This window comes from Acartia tonsa, chromosome 2 (assembly GCF_053477335.1).
Source record: "Acartia tonsa isolate MP-2025a chromosome 2, ASM5347733v1, whole genome shotgun sequence".
Lineage (NCBI taxonomy): Eukaryota > Metazoa > Arthropoda > Copepoda > Calanoida > Acartiidae > Acartia > Acartia tonsa.
Window position 1 is genome coordinate 19,543,752 of NC_137261.1, and position 15,913 is coordinate 19,559,664.

Consider the following 15,913-nt stretch of genomic DNA (forward strand, 5'->3'; position numbering starts at 1 on the left):
TACAAATGTCTGCTAGTAGTTTTATCAATCATCACAAAATCATGCATTATTAATAATTTCTTTCACAAGAATGACACAATTACAAAGTAGGAATAACTGGAAAGAAAATAATTTGCCATCTTCTTGTTACAATTTAATTACAATCCTTACAAATAATTTAAAATATGAAGCCAGGGATCTAAAGGGATAAGACAATGGCCGAAAATTTATGTAAATTCACAATAAAAAAACACAAAATTATCCCTTTTGCAGATTACAATTAGTGGTCGAAACGTTTGATCCCTTTAATTAATGAACCAACCACTCAAATTCAAAGTCCCTTAAGTTATTACGTTGTTTAACATAATAAAACTTTGGGGACTGGTGTAATAAAAGCCCAATGTCCACTGCGTCCCTGTTATGAAGCACATTATTTTATGGGAAAAAAATGCACCTAAATTTATATTTTTCAAGCGTGTCCGTGCAGCAAGCCTTTGCAGTTATTAACACAAACCTTTCTTCGAATTTTCATAATATTTTCTTTTTATTTAGGTAAAGTACAACATGTCCCGCCCTGGCAGCCAGAGGAAGCCAATGTGTACCGCCAGACCAAATTGGCTCTCATTGTCCACAACATTTTTCAACAAGGACGCTTGTCACAAGGTGTGGTTTATATGTTAATATAATCCTTATAATAAAGTAACAGGATGTTTATCTGTCTGTCTGTACCGGAGGATCTCGCTAACCGCCGAACTGATGTAGTTCTTCTTCACAGCGTAGCTTCTCATAGGTCCTGGGGGGGGGCTTATAGTTATTTTGGGGTAGGGTACCAGCACCCTACCAAGAGAAATCGTATTCTAGAGGCCTCTATATGGGCGTAGCCGCTAGTACATATAAAGTCGTATTAAAGAAACATTTTGATTGTCTCTGTGTTTGCACTGAACCGGTATGTCTCTCTTTAAATAGTAAATCTTATATGTCTTTTGAAAACTTCAATCTCCTACGTAACCCCTTCTGTAAATTATCACTAGATGCTTTTAGTGGCGTATCCGCCAGTAAATTGATGCCTATATCGTATAAACTACTGAAAAAAAGGTGCCGATTCCCCTGTACGACATTCTTTCCTTGGATGAGAAGAATCTGACTGTTACTGTTGAACCAATGGTATCTGTTGGTGATATTACAAGGTAAGTTTATGCAGGGAGGGAGGGGACATCGGGCGATAATTTTTATGGAATTTTAATTGGTTTCTCCCTAACTAGGAGTGTTCAAACTTTTCAACCTATGATTTTAATTTTCAGAAGACTAATTTTGTTTTATGATCATTAGGGATGTATACTATTGTCATATCCCAAAAGATCCCTCGATTCTGAGTCCGAACCAGATGTCAATTGAAGAGAACAAAGAAAACTAAGAGCAGATAGAAAACCATTTAAATGTAATCTCATTAAATAAGTTATGCACAAAGCGCGCCAAAAATGTATCAAGCCTTTAAAATGAATCATTGTAATTTACATTTACCACATATAATGGGGATACTTATGGACATTAACTTGTTGTGACAATTGAGCTAGATCAAAGGAATATGTGCGAAGCGTGCCGAAAATTTTAGCCTCATTATTTCTTACAGGTACTTGATACCCAAGGGCTACACGTTAGCAGTTACATTGGAACTTGAGGATGCAACCCTTGGAGGTCTGGCCTTTGGTGTTGGCATGACTACATATTCTCACAAGGTATTTCAATGTAAACATTTAAAACGTTTTTTAGTCTTAATGAAATAAAAGATATATTGTATATAGTGCAAAATCAATTGTTAAGAAACCACCCACACTAATATATATTTAGAAATGGATGTATTATTTAGGCTTTTTTATTATGACTAGATGGGCAAATACTTTGATTTCAGAGTTAGCATAATGTTCTAATTGCTCTAATGTTTGGTTCAAAATTTAATGATTCTTCTCAACTATTAAAGTATTTTTCATGTAATGAAAATAATATTTTTTTTTTCGTAAACTCGTAGGGCTAAAATTATTTTTGTCTGAAGCTTAAGATTTTAATAACTACTGAAATGATTGAGTTATTTAAGCTTAGGAATATTTTTATACTATTTTTCTGCCCCCATCCTATCCACTTGAGTATAGAGCCCCTAGATTTGAGGAGCGCAGCCACAAGTACTATTATACTTGTTGTGCAGGTTGGTCTGTACCAGGAATCTATCAATGCTTATATATTTGTTGTGCAGGTTGGTCTGTACCAGGAATCTATCAAGGCCTATGAGGTTGTGACAGGAGATGGTAACCTAGTCAGAGCAACAAAGGATAATGAACACAGGTCAGTAGAATTTTGTATTTTGTATGTTAGTCCGTCTGTCAGCAACTTTTTGGGGGAACTTGATTTTCTCATCTTATACTAAAGATAGACGGCTAAATTTTTGTAAACTTCTTGGACCCTGGAGCAAACCTCAATTCTTTCGTTTGTCTATCTGTAATGCTATTTGGGAAATTGAAATGATATTTTGAATTTTTTGAGTGAATTCAACTCTTGACTATAAATAGTATGTAACTCTATTGGTCTGTCTGTAAAACTGTCGAAAGATTGTTTTCCACATGAATTATTTTTCAGTGATTTGTATCACTGCCTTCCTTGGTCTCATGGTTCTCTGGGATTCCTTGTAGGACTCGAACTTCAGGTATACAAAATTTCATTAAATAGTAAACGCTATTACAAACTAAGTGTTGTAAGAATTTTGAATGATTAATAAAATTACTTGAAACAACTCCAACCGACTAAAAACCTATAAAAACAAAGTTAATTTATCATAAGAAAGTAAAGTTTGTTTATTGTTTTTGTTTTAATTTTAAATCAATTTTTTAAGAGCTTTTAGTCCAAATCAAAACATACATTTAACATTAAATATTTTCATTGTTTTTATGTCTTTATTACCTATGTAATTTTAAAAGTAGAGAATTTTTATTCTCTATATTGATAACTTATTGTCCCCTCCCTCCATGGTCTTCAAAATTGAATTTTGTGATAAGAAATCGTCAATAGATCAACGCATGCATACAATTTATAGAGCAGCGTTGCAGAAAAAAATGTATTTGATATTATAATTTGTAATTGAGACCAGGGATTTTAAGGGATAAGACAATGAACGGTAAATTGATGTATATCCCCAATGATTATTCACAAAATAATCTCTTCTGTAGATTATAATTAGTTGTTGGACATTCAACTTAATGAACCAACCAATCAAAATTAAATAAAGTTCCCCAAAGTTGTTGATACAACAAATAAAGCTTTAGAAACTAGTCTAATAAACAGCCCAATGTCCCCTTCCTCTCTTAATTGAGACACTGCAGATGTAAGTGTAAATTAATTTTATATTGAAAAATCTTGCTTATCATGCCAAATAGACAGGGATAGTAAAACTAGAGACAAATTTTTTTATGGGAATTTATAGGAATTTTTAGCTGTCGAGGATATTTAAAAAGCAATACTGAGCACTTTATTTTACTGGATTTATGAAAAGTTTCAGGGACAGAGAGGACAATTAGCTGTTTATTACACTAGTCCCCAAAGTTATAAATAAACGTTTTCTTATCCTTAACTTAACAACTTTGGTGTACTTTATTGTATTTTTATTGGCTGCTTCATGAAGTTCAATCACTCCAATCATTTCAATCACTATTGTTAATATACAGAAATGGTATTTTGTTTATAATAATTGAGATGTACATTAATTTATCGGCCATTGTCTTATCCCTCTTGATCCTAGGAATAGTTCCCTCATTGTTTGACTTATTTATAAATCTTTTTTGTAAGATTGTGTATCTCTTATGACTATATGATGCTAAGCTGTAATTTAGTCTTGACTCCCAAGGGAGTAAAGGGGGGGGGGGGGAAATGTGGTGACTCGTGCCACGACATACCAGCAATTTTATTTTGGGTGCTACTCCCTTAGTTTTAGAGATAATTGGGTGAAATCTTTTGGGCTGGGTCACTAATTACCCCAACTAGAGGTATCTTTCAAAAAAAACGGTGTCGGGTCCGCCGCTCCCGCCGTTCGCCGCCATTTTCCGCCGCCGCCAAAAAAAAAATTTTATTGCATTTCTCGCCGAATTAGGCAATTTGGAATCATTTGAGACCATGTTATTTTTTTCAAAAATTTTTCCCCTTATAACCAACCCTGCAGGGGGACTTAGTCATTTTTTTCAAATTCTCGTTTATTAAGGTATATCTTAAATTCAGTGCCTCTCCTAAGCTTTTAAAGATATTGAGACAAAACCTTTTGAGGTAAATCAGTAAAAAATATTTGAATAAAAAATGGCGGCGGTACCGCCGCTCCCGCCGTCCACCGCCATTTTCCGCCGCCAAAATTTTTTTTATTGCATTTCTCGCCGAATTAGGCAATTTGGAATCATTTGAGACCATGTTATTTTTTTCAAAAATTTTTCCCCTTATAACCAACCCTGCGGGGGGACTTAGTCATTTTTTTCAAATTCTCGTTTATTAAGGTATATCTTAAATTCAGTGCCTCTCCTAAGCTTTTAAAGATATTGAGACAAAACCTTTTGAGGTAGATCAGTAAAAAATATTTGAATAAAAAATGGCGGCGGTACCGCCGCTCCCGCCGTCCACCGCCATTTTCCGCCGCCGCCAAAATTTTTTTTATTGCATTTCTCGCCGAATTAGGCAATTTGGAATCATTTGAGACCATATTATTTTTTTCAAAAATTTTTCCCCTTACAAGCCGTCCTGTGGGCGGCGGAAAATGGCGGTGGATGGCGGGAGCAGCGGTATCGCCGCCATTTTTTATTCAAATATTTTTTTGCTGATCTACCTCAAAAGATTTTGTTTCAATATCTTTAAAAGCTTAGGAGAGGCACTGAATTTAAGATATACCTTAATAAACGATAATTTGAAAAAAATGACTGAGTCCCCCTGCAGGGTTGGTTATAAGGGGAAAAATTTTTGAAAAAAATAACATGGTCTCAAATGATTCCAAATTGCCTAATTCGGCGAGAAATGCAATAAAAAAAATTTTGGCGGCGGCGGCGGAAAATGGCGGTGGACGGCGGGAGCGGCGGTACCGCCGCCATTTTTTATTCAAATATTTTTTACTGATCTACCTCAAAAGGTTTTGTCTCAATATCTTTAAAAGCTTAGGAGAGGCACTGAATTTAAGATATACCTTGATAAACGAGAATTTGAAAAAAATGACTAAGTCCCCCTGCAGGGTTGGTTATAAGGGGAAAAATTTTTGAAAAAAATAACATGGTCTCAAATGATTCCAAATTGCCTAATTCGGCGAGAAATGCAATAAAAAAAATTTTGGCGGCGGCGGCGGAAAATGGCGGTGGACGGCGGGAGCGGCGGTACCGCCGCCATTTTTTATTCAAATATTTTTTACTGATCTACCTCAAAAGGTTTTGTCTCAATATCTTTAAAAGCTTAGGAGAGGCACTGAATTTAAGATATACCTTGATAAACGAGAATTTGAAAAAAATGACTAAGTCCCCCTGCAGGGTTGGTTATAAGGGGAAAAATTTTTGAAAAAAATAACATGGTCTCAAATGATTCCAAATTGCCTAATTCGGCGAGAAATGCAATAAAAAAATTTTTGGCGGCGGCGGCGGAAAATGGCGGTGGACGGCGGGAGCGGCGGTACCGCCGCCATTTTTTATTCAAATATTTTTTACTGATTTACCTCAAAAGGTTTTGTCTCAATATCTTTAAAAGCTTAGGAGAGGCACTGAATTTAAGATATACCTTAATAAACGAGAATTTGAAAAAAATGACTAAGTCCCCCTGCAGGGTTGGTTATAAGGGGAAAAATTTTTGAAAAAAATAACATGGTCTCAAATGATTCCAAATTGCCTAATTCGGCGAGAAATGCAATAAAATTTTTTTTTTTTGGCGGCGGCGGAAAATGGCGGCGAACGGCGGGAGCGGCGGACCCGGCACCGTTTTTTTTGAAAGATACCTCTAGTTGGGGTAATTAGTGACCCAGCCCAAAAGATTTCACCCAATTATCTCTAAAACTAAGGGAGTAGCACCCAAAATAAAATTGCTGGTATGTCGTGGCACGAGTCACCACATTTCCCCCCCCCCCCTTTATTGGCCTCATTCTTGTGTTGTTAAATGCAACAATGACGAAGTTAATTAGGAGGGTAAAGTTAAAAATTATTGCAAAGCTACTTTAAAAGGATAAATATTCCCCTTTTCGAAATTTTAAAGATTTAAAGTTTTTTTTTTGTGAGGATTTCTCTCAATAATAAGCATTTATTTTACATCTTTGTATGCCCAGCCGTCCACAAAGCTTTCTAGGAAGAAAATTTAAATAATCTTTTGAGTTTGTGACAAGGAGTCTCTCTCCCATTGTTGTTTGCTTTAATAAAGTATTTTTATTTTATTTCTGTGCTTCGCTACTTTTGGATAGTGTCATCCTTGTTTGATAATCAGGAGGTTCAAACATTTTTTTTCTTATTTAACCTAACCGACAAATCAACGATTTATATTTTTTTTATGCTTATTGTTTTATGGAATCACAAAAATTTTAAGCCGTCTATCTATAATAGCAGCCGAGTAAATCTTTTTTCTCCCATAGCGTAATGGACTGACGGACATTAAAATTAATTAAACAAGGAAAATAAAATCCACAAAAAAAGAAGTTAAATTAAAATTTTGAATTGTAGATAATTCCAGTGAAGCCTTACATCCACATGAAGTACATTCCTGTCAAGGGCCAGAAAAAGTACTGCGACATCATCAGGTCATCATTTTTTTTAAAGGCTCGGCAGCCCCGCAGTTTTTGCTGACAGTTTCCGATTTGCAGTTCTGTCTGTTGAACTATTGCTGACCACTAAAACCGATCCAGTCCTCCATTTTTGGAAGCTTCCCATAGGTTATGGAGTGGTTTCAAGCTTTTAAAGTATAAATGCAGATCCCCTACGAAATAAGGGCGCTGCCGATTTTAAATATAATGTAAAAGAAATCTTCGTTCGACGAAGCACAGTGCAACTTTGAATTCTTAAAAGGACTCTCCACAGAAAAAACAACTTTGGATTTTTGAAAATCTAACCTGAAACTATTATTCTCTGTTCAATTTTAGGCATTTTTTGTTTTTGTGGCATCGCGATCGAAGCCCTTTGAAAATTTTGTCCGCCGCCTATTTGTACTACCGCTATAACAATATATTCTACACTTTACCTCCACTCAATATATGTTCGCCGCTAAAGAACATTTCCTCCATTCCAGAGATTTAACTCGCCGACCCCTATTCATTCTCATACGCAATATTCTCTCCCCTCATTACAATTCATGCTACAAATGAAAAAATAAGACAAGGTAGCTTGGAGAAGTAGAGAAAAGGCCTAGAACCTGTAAGAAGCTTCACTGCAAAGGGTAACCATATTGGTTCAGTTATTAGTAAGATACTTTATTACACACTAGCGGCTACGCCCCTAGAGGCCTCTAGGGAAACATGAGGGGGGGGGGGCAGTTAAAAAAATATTCAAATACCTTAACTGGACCTATATGAAGCTACACTATTAAGGATAACCATATCGGTTCATTGGTTAGCGAGATCCTTCGATACAGACAAATAAAGCTTATTACTTTATATAATAGGATTGCACAGACAAACAACCTGCTACTTTTATATAAGGATAGAAGTTTACAATGCTATTAAATCTACTCATCATATCAAGGATGACAACATCCATAAAAGTGAAGATCGAAAAGCAAAAGGATGGAAGAACAAAAGAGCAATAACTCTTGTAGAGTGTTAGAACTTGAACAGCAGGACATTGATTTCTAAGTCTAAACACAATTGTACATAAATTTGTTACAAAACTGCGTAAATTTAGGAAACAGTAGGGACATTCTTTCATTTATAGGATTTGATTATAGAGACACCTCGCTTATAATACAGTGCCTTGTTGTCATTATTCCAAAAACCAGATGAATAGGATAATCATACTATATAAAAAATGTCAAAATGTTAAAAATCAGCAGATTTTAAATGGACGTACATACTTTCTGATTATCGAGTTTCTATGCTTTCTAAATGATATCCAACTGTTAAAGGAATCACCAGGCAAAATCGATAGGACTATTCTAACATGTCTTTTTTAATAATTAAATAATATCCAACAATGACTAAACAATACTAATATTTTTGTAGAAATAAATTGAAGAGTTTGAACAGGGATCTAATGGGATAAGATAATGGACGAAAAATATATTACATTCCTAATGATAATAAATAAGATTACTCCTTCCAAAGATTAAAATTATTGGTTGAAAAATTTCTCAGTCCCCTTTCCAATGACAATAAAACAACAAGGATGACAACATCCATAAAAGCGAAGCTCTGAAAGGGTAGGACAAACGAACATTAACACTTGTAGAGTGTCATAACTGAATAATCAGAATATAAATGTATAAAATTATAAACAAAATTTAAGTAAAGAAGTTGTATCAACTTTTTTTTTTATAGCTAGCCGGTTCTTTTAGTAAGTAGTAGATGTAAAATTTTTCATAGAATTCAAATATGCAATCGGTTTTTTTGTAGACCTCTTTTTTTTTAAGTAATTTAAGTTTTTTAAAAAAATAATTAAGTCGGTTTTAAGGTACTAAAACGCAACAAAATAAAAGAAGAAAATGGTCAGTAAGAACAAAAATAGTAAGATCTTTAATTTGACACCTTACTTTTAAAATTCTGTTGAGTAATTATTGAAAAAATCTATTTTTTTAACCTCGGTATAATAAAAACTTTAGACCTAAATATTTTCTCAAACAGACATAAAAAACATGGGTTCATATATACCATTAGAATCAGAAAAATATTACGAATCCATTGTAAGCAAAATTGAAAAAAATTAAAAAATTAAAAAATTACAGAAATGGCCAATTATTTTTTTTGTTCAGACAACACTATTGTTTTCCCTTTTTTACCCCCTCTTTACCCCCTCTTTACCCCCTTCCCATTTTTATACTCAATTGAAGAATTAAGACGTTGCCTGTACAACATAATATGATATTTTCATATAATTCCTTTTATTGTAGTTTATATACTATATTGTAAACTTTTTTTTTCAATTTTGCTTACAATGGATTCGTAATATTTTTCTGATTCTAATGGTATATATGAACCCATATTTTTTTATTTGTGAAATAATAAAATTAAGTTCAAAGTTTTTATTCTCGTGGGTTTAAAAAAATATCGATTTTTTCAATAATTACCTGACAGAATTGAAAAAGTAAGGTGTCAAATTAAAGATCTTACTATTTTTGTTCATAATGACCATTTTCTTTCTTTTTTTTGTTGCATTTTAGTACCTTAAAATCGACTTAATTTTTTTTTTTTTAAACTTAAATTACTTAAAAAATAAGAGGTCTACAAAAAAACCGATTGCATATCTGAATTCTATGAAAAATTTTACATCTACTACTTACTAAAAGAACCGGCTAGCTATAAAAAAAATAGTTGATACACCTTCTTTGTTGAAAAACTACGCTAATACAGGATAATATTTAAGGACATACTTACATTTTTAGGAATTCAGTATGGAGATGCTTTGCTTATAACAATGTACTTTGTTGTCCTAGGAATCAGTATTCCAAAAATTAGATCAATCGAATGATTCTACCATATAAAAACTTGTTGTTAAAAAGGTAAAATTCAACTTGTTTAAAATGGACGTACAAACAATCTAACGATTATAGAGTTGCTACGTAACTATCGTACCTAACTACTACAGGATTCACCATGCAAATCGATAGGACAATTCTAACATGCCAGACGGACGGACGGACCGACCCTAATTATAGAAAAGCTTCGCTTAAAAAAACATAGTAGGCTAATAGTCATAAAATAAACAGTTTATCGCTACTGCTATACGCAACCATCTTTATTATACAAAAATAGTTATTTATCGCGTCGTATTATAGACAGCTTTCCGTGGATATTAAAAGGACCGGCCTAACAATGCGGGTATTATTTTTATGATATCTTAATTTGATATTCGTGGAAAATTTTCTGTAATACTTACATTTTTAGGACTTAAGTATAGAGATGCTTTGTTGTCCTAGAAATCAGTATTCGAAAAATCAGATCAATCGAATGATTTTATCATATAAAAAATTGTTGTTAAAAAGGTTAAATCAACATGTTTAAAATGGACGTACGGACTTTCTGGTAATGATTATAGAGTTGTTACGCTTTCTAAATTGTACCCAACTACTACAGGAATCACCATGCAGAGTTTGAAATTGATAGGACAACTAGCATGCCTAAGTTAATGAAAAGAGCTAACCGGTATGGACTGACGGACTGACCGACCCTAATTATAGAATGGCTTCGCTTAAAAAAAATATTTATTAGATTATTTCCAGACTTGTTGGCTAATACAAAATTTGTTAAAAGGGGGGAGGGGTATTAATGCAACCATCTCGTAATCAATATGTAAATGGCACTTAGAATTGAAATTTTGATCTGAAAATTTGCATGAGTAATCCTTGGTAGGTCTATTTTCCCTAAATTGAACAAAAAGTTAAAAAAGTAATGGCGAATGGCTGGCAGCTCAGCCTTTTATCTGTTTTTTTCTTATTTTCAGGATAAATTTATCATTAATTATGTAGGAATCAACTAGGGTAGCGTGGGGTTATTCTGGTCAATTTTTTATTTCTACCCCAAAAAATGATCGCTAATGAATGATATGGCAATGATGATGATGCCTGTCTTGGTTCCATTAAGATCTCGCAACTAGAATTTGGTTAAAAATCAGTCTAAAGAACATCCTTTTTTTCATCCAAACTTTTTTTTTTATATCATACACTTTTTATCATATCATTATGTTTTTTTAAGCTTTATTCATAAATTAGAGGTAATTTCTGATTCGCAGGTATTGGAATTTTTTGACCAAAGTGATTTTTTTCCCTAAAATCTTTAATTTTAAAAATCCTGCCAGTTTTTGTAGCAGTTCTTAATACATTTTTTCTTGTCTCAAATTGGCTAGGATTGACCTACAAGGGTGGTTAAGGTGTCTAAAGATGCAGAATTATTGCCTGACAATAAACTCAAAATGATATGGGGTCTCTAATATTACAACACATTTTATGCAACAGGAATTTTAAAAAATACAAAATCTTGAAGATGTATTTTAAATATTGGAGATAGAACCCATAGGGTAGTGCGGGGTAATTCCGGTCAAATTTTTGCTTCAACTTAAAAAAAACATACTTCCCAAAAACTTTTTCCGGTTTTTAAGAGTGCAAATGAACGATATGGCAATAACAAAGAAGCCTGTCCTGGTCCCATTAAAGTGTTCACGAAGCTGGGAAAAAGTTGATACATGTCACTGATTAATGTTTTTTAAGAGTACTATTTTGATAATTAAGTCTTAAATACTTCCCATTTAAAAATAAATCAAACTTTAAAAAAACGAATTTATTCCCTTGAAAACATCGTTGTATTTTGAGTTTTATTATACATATCTTAAAACCTATCAAAATCGACAAATAACAATCTTTTTGTTGAAGTTTACTTGCAAATTTAGAGTAGAATAAATTCTTTTGTTACATACATATTAAACTAACCAAAAAAGTTTGTAATTTCTTTTTACGGGGAGATTAAATGATTTTTACCGAAAATCGAAAAGATATTACCAAATATGGGTATAAGGTCAGCTGATTTATAGTTGTCGATTGTGTAACATAGCACCCTCATCCTATCTCAATATTTACTACTTGCTAAAAAAGCTTCAACATACTGCAGAGCTAAAAATACAATTAGGCCCCCACATAATTGGGGGATTTTACTATAGCTTGAGAAAGTTTTTAGCTTTTATGGTTTTTTTATTTTGGGGTAAAATTCTTGCTTAGATTATATTTGATTAATTAACTAAAATCTATAAAAGATATTTAAAAGAAACAATCTTTGAAACATGAATTAATTTGCTATAAGCGTTTTCTGAGTACAGCACAGCCAGGTTAAATCAAATACACACACACACAAACATACATAGGACTCCACAGAACTTGATTGTTTAATACTTCAAAACATGGAATAAGATAAAGAGACAACACAAATTATATTCTTTTAATATTAATCTGTTATTCATGGATGTACATTAATTAAAGCAAGGCTTTTATCTTAATCCTAAACACAATGTAAAGATGGTTCCTGAGGTAATAAATCAATAAACCTATACAAAAATTAAAATAAAATAACATGTTTTTTCAGTTATGGGAATAAAATTATTTACTTTTTATAGCTATTGAAATTTTCCCGTACAGGTCCAAACTTACAACTTAAAATACACTGATGGGACTGCGACTTTTACAATATTTAGTAATGTTTGGTTTCTATACTTCAACTTACCAAAATCCGTTGGTACCATTTGTACCACAAAAGATAAGGAGGGGGACGGAGAATGGAAAAGGGAAACATGAATGCCCAAGGTAAGTGAATGAGTGGGTGTGTGTGTGTGTGTGATATTTAATTAAATTCGACACATTACGAGATTATTTTACGATGATAAAATGCTTTTTTTTTATGTAAATACTATAGAAAGACTGCTATATTTTATGCTGAATATTTGCAGCAAATGATATTTGTTTATTCTATTTAAACATTTTAATTCTTAAATATCATGCTTTCTACAAATTTAAAAAATTTTTCTTTTGTCACTATACCTGCATAAACAAAGCGGTATTTTGTTAATGATTTTATAAAATAAACCAAACTTTTTCATTACATTTTAGAGAAAGTTCAAAGATAAATATTAATTGAGATATATTACAAAAATATTTTCTAAGTATCAATTTTTTTGTTTTTATCTGCAAGCGAAGAAATAACTTATTTTCTCTTAGTTTAATTGATGCTCAGATTTTAACATTATTTTCATGTGGAAACACTCTCTGCATTTTAAACTGATTTTTTTCTAACTTAACTGAACTTTTAAGGCATAATTCTTTGAAAATTACTTAAAATATAAAAATAGGTAAACGAAAATGCATTTTGAAAAATTAAATTCGCGATCACTTTAAGATCTCGCAACTAGAAGTCGGTCAAAAATCGGTTTAAAGGGCGGCGGTTGGCCTATACCAGAATAACCCCACCGGTGGGGTTATTTCGGTCAGTTGACTTTGGGGGGGTGGAACACCCCCTTAAAATATTTTTTTTTAACATTTTAAACTATGAGTAGAAAGCTGAGGTCATTAGCTTTCTAACGGTACTAGTCGAATGCAGACTAGACAATTTTTTGACAACATTTTCCCCATTTTAAAAAAGTCGGTAAAATCGCAAAAAAAACATCAATTTTTTTCATGCAAACTTTTTAAAAAAAATCATACTTTTTATTATATGATAAGTTTTTTTTAAGCTTTATACATAAATTAGAGGCAATTTCTGGTTCGCAGGTCTTGGAATTTCTTGAAAAAAGTGTTTTTTTTTCAAAAAAATTTTTAATTTTAAAAATCCTGCTAGTTTAGACAGCAGTTTTTGATACATTTTTTCTTGTCTCATATTGGCTAGGATTGACCTACAAGGGTGGTTAAGGTGTCTAAAGATGCAAAATTACATGCCTGACAATTAACTCGAAATGATATGGGGTCTAACTCTAATATTTCAACACATTTTATGCAACAGGAATTTTGAAAATGCAAAATCTTGAATATGTACCCTAAATCTTGGAGATAGAACCCATATCCTGTATCGCGCAAAAATCGCGAACACTCTCTTATATGAAAAAGATGCAAGGGTTTCATATCGATTTTAAATAGACATACCCCTTCTTACATGAGCCAATGCAGCTGATACATCTTCAGGCAAATATTTAAGGCGTTCCTTTGGGTGATATACTCTTCCCATTACTTTAAAATGTGTCTGAAAAATTTTTAATGTCTTTTCAAATTGAAAAGCTTAGGCAACAAAACATGATATAATACAAGCAGTAAAATGACTAGTAATGTACATCACACAACAGGCAAGGCAATGATTAAAGCTTAGGTCATGCATTTAGGTTGTTTATGCTTCCAGATCACCTAAATTAAACATTAGGGTATTATACAGTTATAAATACAGTAATAAAAAAAAGGTAAAAAAAGTGACCGGAATAGACCATTTTTTTTAGACGAAAAAAAAATTATGAAAAAATCAAGTTAGAACAACGCCTCCAATTACAAACGATAAATGAATGCCATATCTTTCATTTTACAAGCTTCGATAAGGGTCGATAGGACTTACCATTTTATCACAATTTTAGATTGAACATGGCCTATTTTGAAATTTTTTTTTGCTAATTTTTTGCAACTTTTTGAGGGCAAAAAAATCATAGAAGGAGTGATCTGATAAAAATTTGCTGAAGTAAGAAATGAAAGTATAGGCAATAAACTACAACTTTGCTTTTCTGAAGATCTCTCGCAAACGTTTAGAACACCGGTAAAAAACGGTTTTAAAAAAGTTGGTCGTTTGACCGGAATTGACCCGATGACCGCATTAACCCCGCACTACCCTATCCTGTAGAGTTTTTTTGTTAGGGCATGCAAAGAGCTTTCTATAGACACCTTAACCTTATTAAAACCCGATTCCAAAAAATGTAAAAAAAAACGGTTTCCAGCTTCATAATTGCATCATTCTCAGTATGAATCCCCCCTCTACTACCCTGGCTTTCATTTCCCGCTGGAGCAGGCAGTTTAGCTTACTTCCGTTTGCCGGTATAGCTCAACAAAATTTGAAAATCATGAAAATTCAAAATACCCCTTCTAACTTTTTTGTTTTTATAGTAAAGTTGCTGATTTTTTTCATGAAATCTAAAGTTTATTGACAAGTACATCTATTTGTGAATTCGTTTTATCCAAATTATTATTTTTTATATGATTTTTATATCTTTTTTTACGCCCTATTATGACCCGGTTCGGCATGGCCATAAATACCCGACAGTTTTAAAACTCTGCTCGGTTTTGGTTTTATTACCCGTTTTTAACTTTTCAACCAATAAAATAACAGTTTACGTCATTAGTAAGGGTTTGAGCCACCCTAATAACCCTAGTAATCTCTATATGTGTCACCCAATAGTTTTATGTTCGTTTTCTGATATGTAACACCCAAATTTTATATGTTCTTTTTTTGTAGTGTGTGTCTTTTAAAACTTCAAGAAACGGGTTTTTTTAACCGCTTTGTATATTACTTGTAGCTCTATAGGTTACATGAGGTTGTGTAGTTTTCAATTACGGATCGTATCAAAGTTCTAAAAAGTGTTCATCTCACTTTGGGCTTTGAAAAATTACATTTTTCAATTTTTGGTCGAAATAACCGGGTTTAATGCCGGCAGAAACCGCCCAAAATGGGTCAAAATACCCGTTGTGCATTTATGGCCATGCCGAACCGGGTTTTTTTGCAACTTTCCTGTGCACGCCACTAGATCAAAACAAAAAAATATGTTTTCCGTTTTTTACCATTATAAAGCTTCCCTGAGATTTTCAGCTTGATCGGCCCATAAAAGTGGCGCTCGGCACTAATGGGTTAAACACCTTTCTAGCTTAATCTTAGATGATTTGACATAAAAAGGGAATGATCTGTGTGTTTGTGGCTCAGCCACATGTATTACCACTTTTTTGTAGCTCATCCACAGGCGGTTCAGCGGATGTGCAGCCGGCGGCGATCCGACCGGCCGTTTGACTGAACGTATAAGATCTTAAGTCATATCGCAGCAATACACTATTATTTTGGTAGTGTGAATAGGGCGCTTGCCCATGGGTTTGAATGTGGGGATCGCTCTCTCATGAGTACTGCTTAAAAATAGAATTTAAATAAAATACCCATAAGTATTCTCAACATCAGTGTCAGTATAGAATGCTTTGTCCTTTTACTCCCACAATTATAATACGAATTTATTGAATCTGTGGCGATTCATAAATA

General features: G+C 33.0%; 1 protein-coding gene across 3 annotated transcripts in view; it reads left to right on the forward strand.

Moving 5' to 3' along the window:
• Positions 1–15,913, forward strand: part of LOC145306311 (delta(24)-sterol reductase-like) — a 47,241-nt gene that overhangs the window by 5,318 nt on the left and 26,010 nt on the right. For all 3 annotated transcript variants that reach the window (XM_080148396.1, XM_080148411.1, XM_080148403.1), the window contains 6 exons: positions 532–642; positions 1,075–1,166; positions 1,610–1,715; positions 2,228–2,316; positions 2,608–2,674; positions 6,684–6,760. In XM_080148396.1, the coding sequence (XP_080004522.1) occupies positions 532–642; positions 1,075–1,166; positions 1,610–1,715; positions 2,228–2,316; positions 2,608–2,674; positions 6,684–6,760 (542 nt within the window). The remainder of the gene's footprint in view (positions 1–531; positions 643–1,074; positions 1,167–1,609; positions 1,716–2,227; positions 2,317–2,607; positions 2,675–6,683; positions 6,761–15,913) is intronic.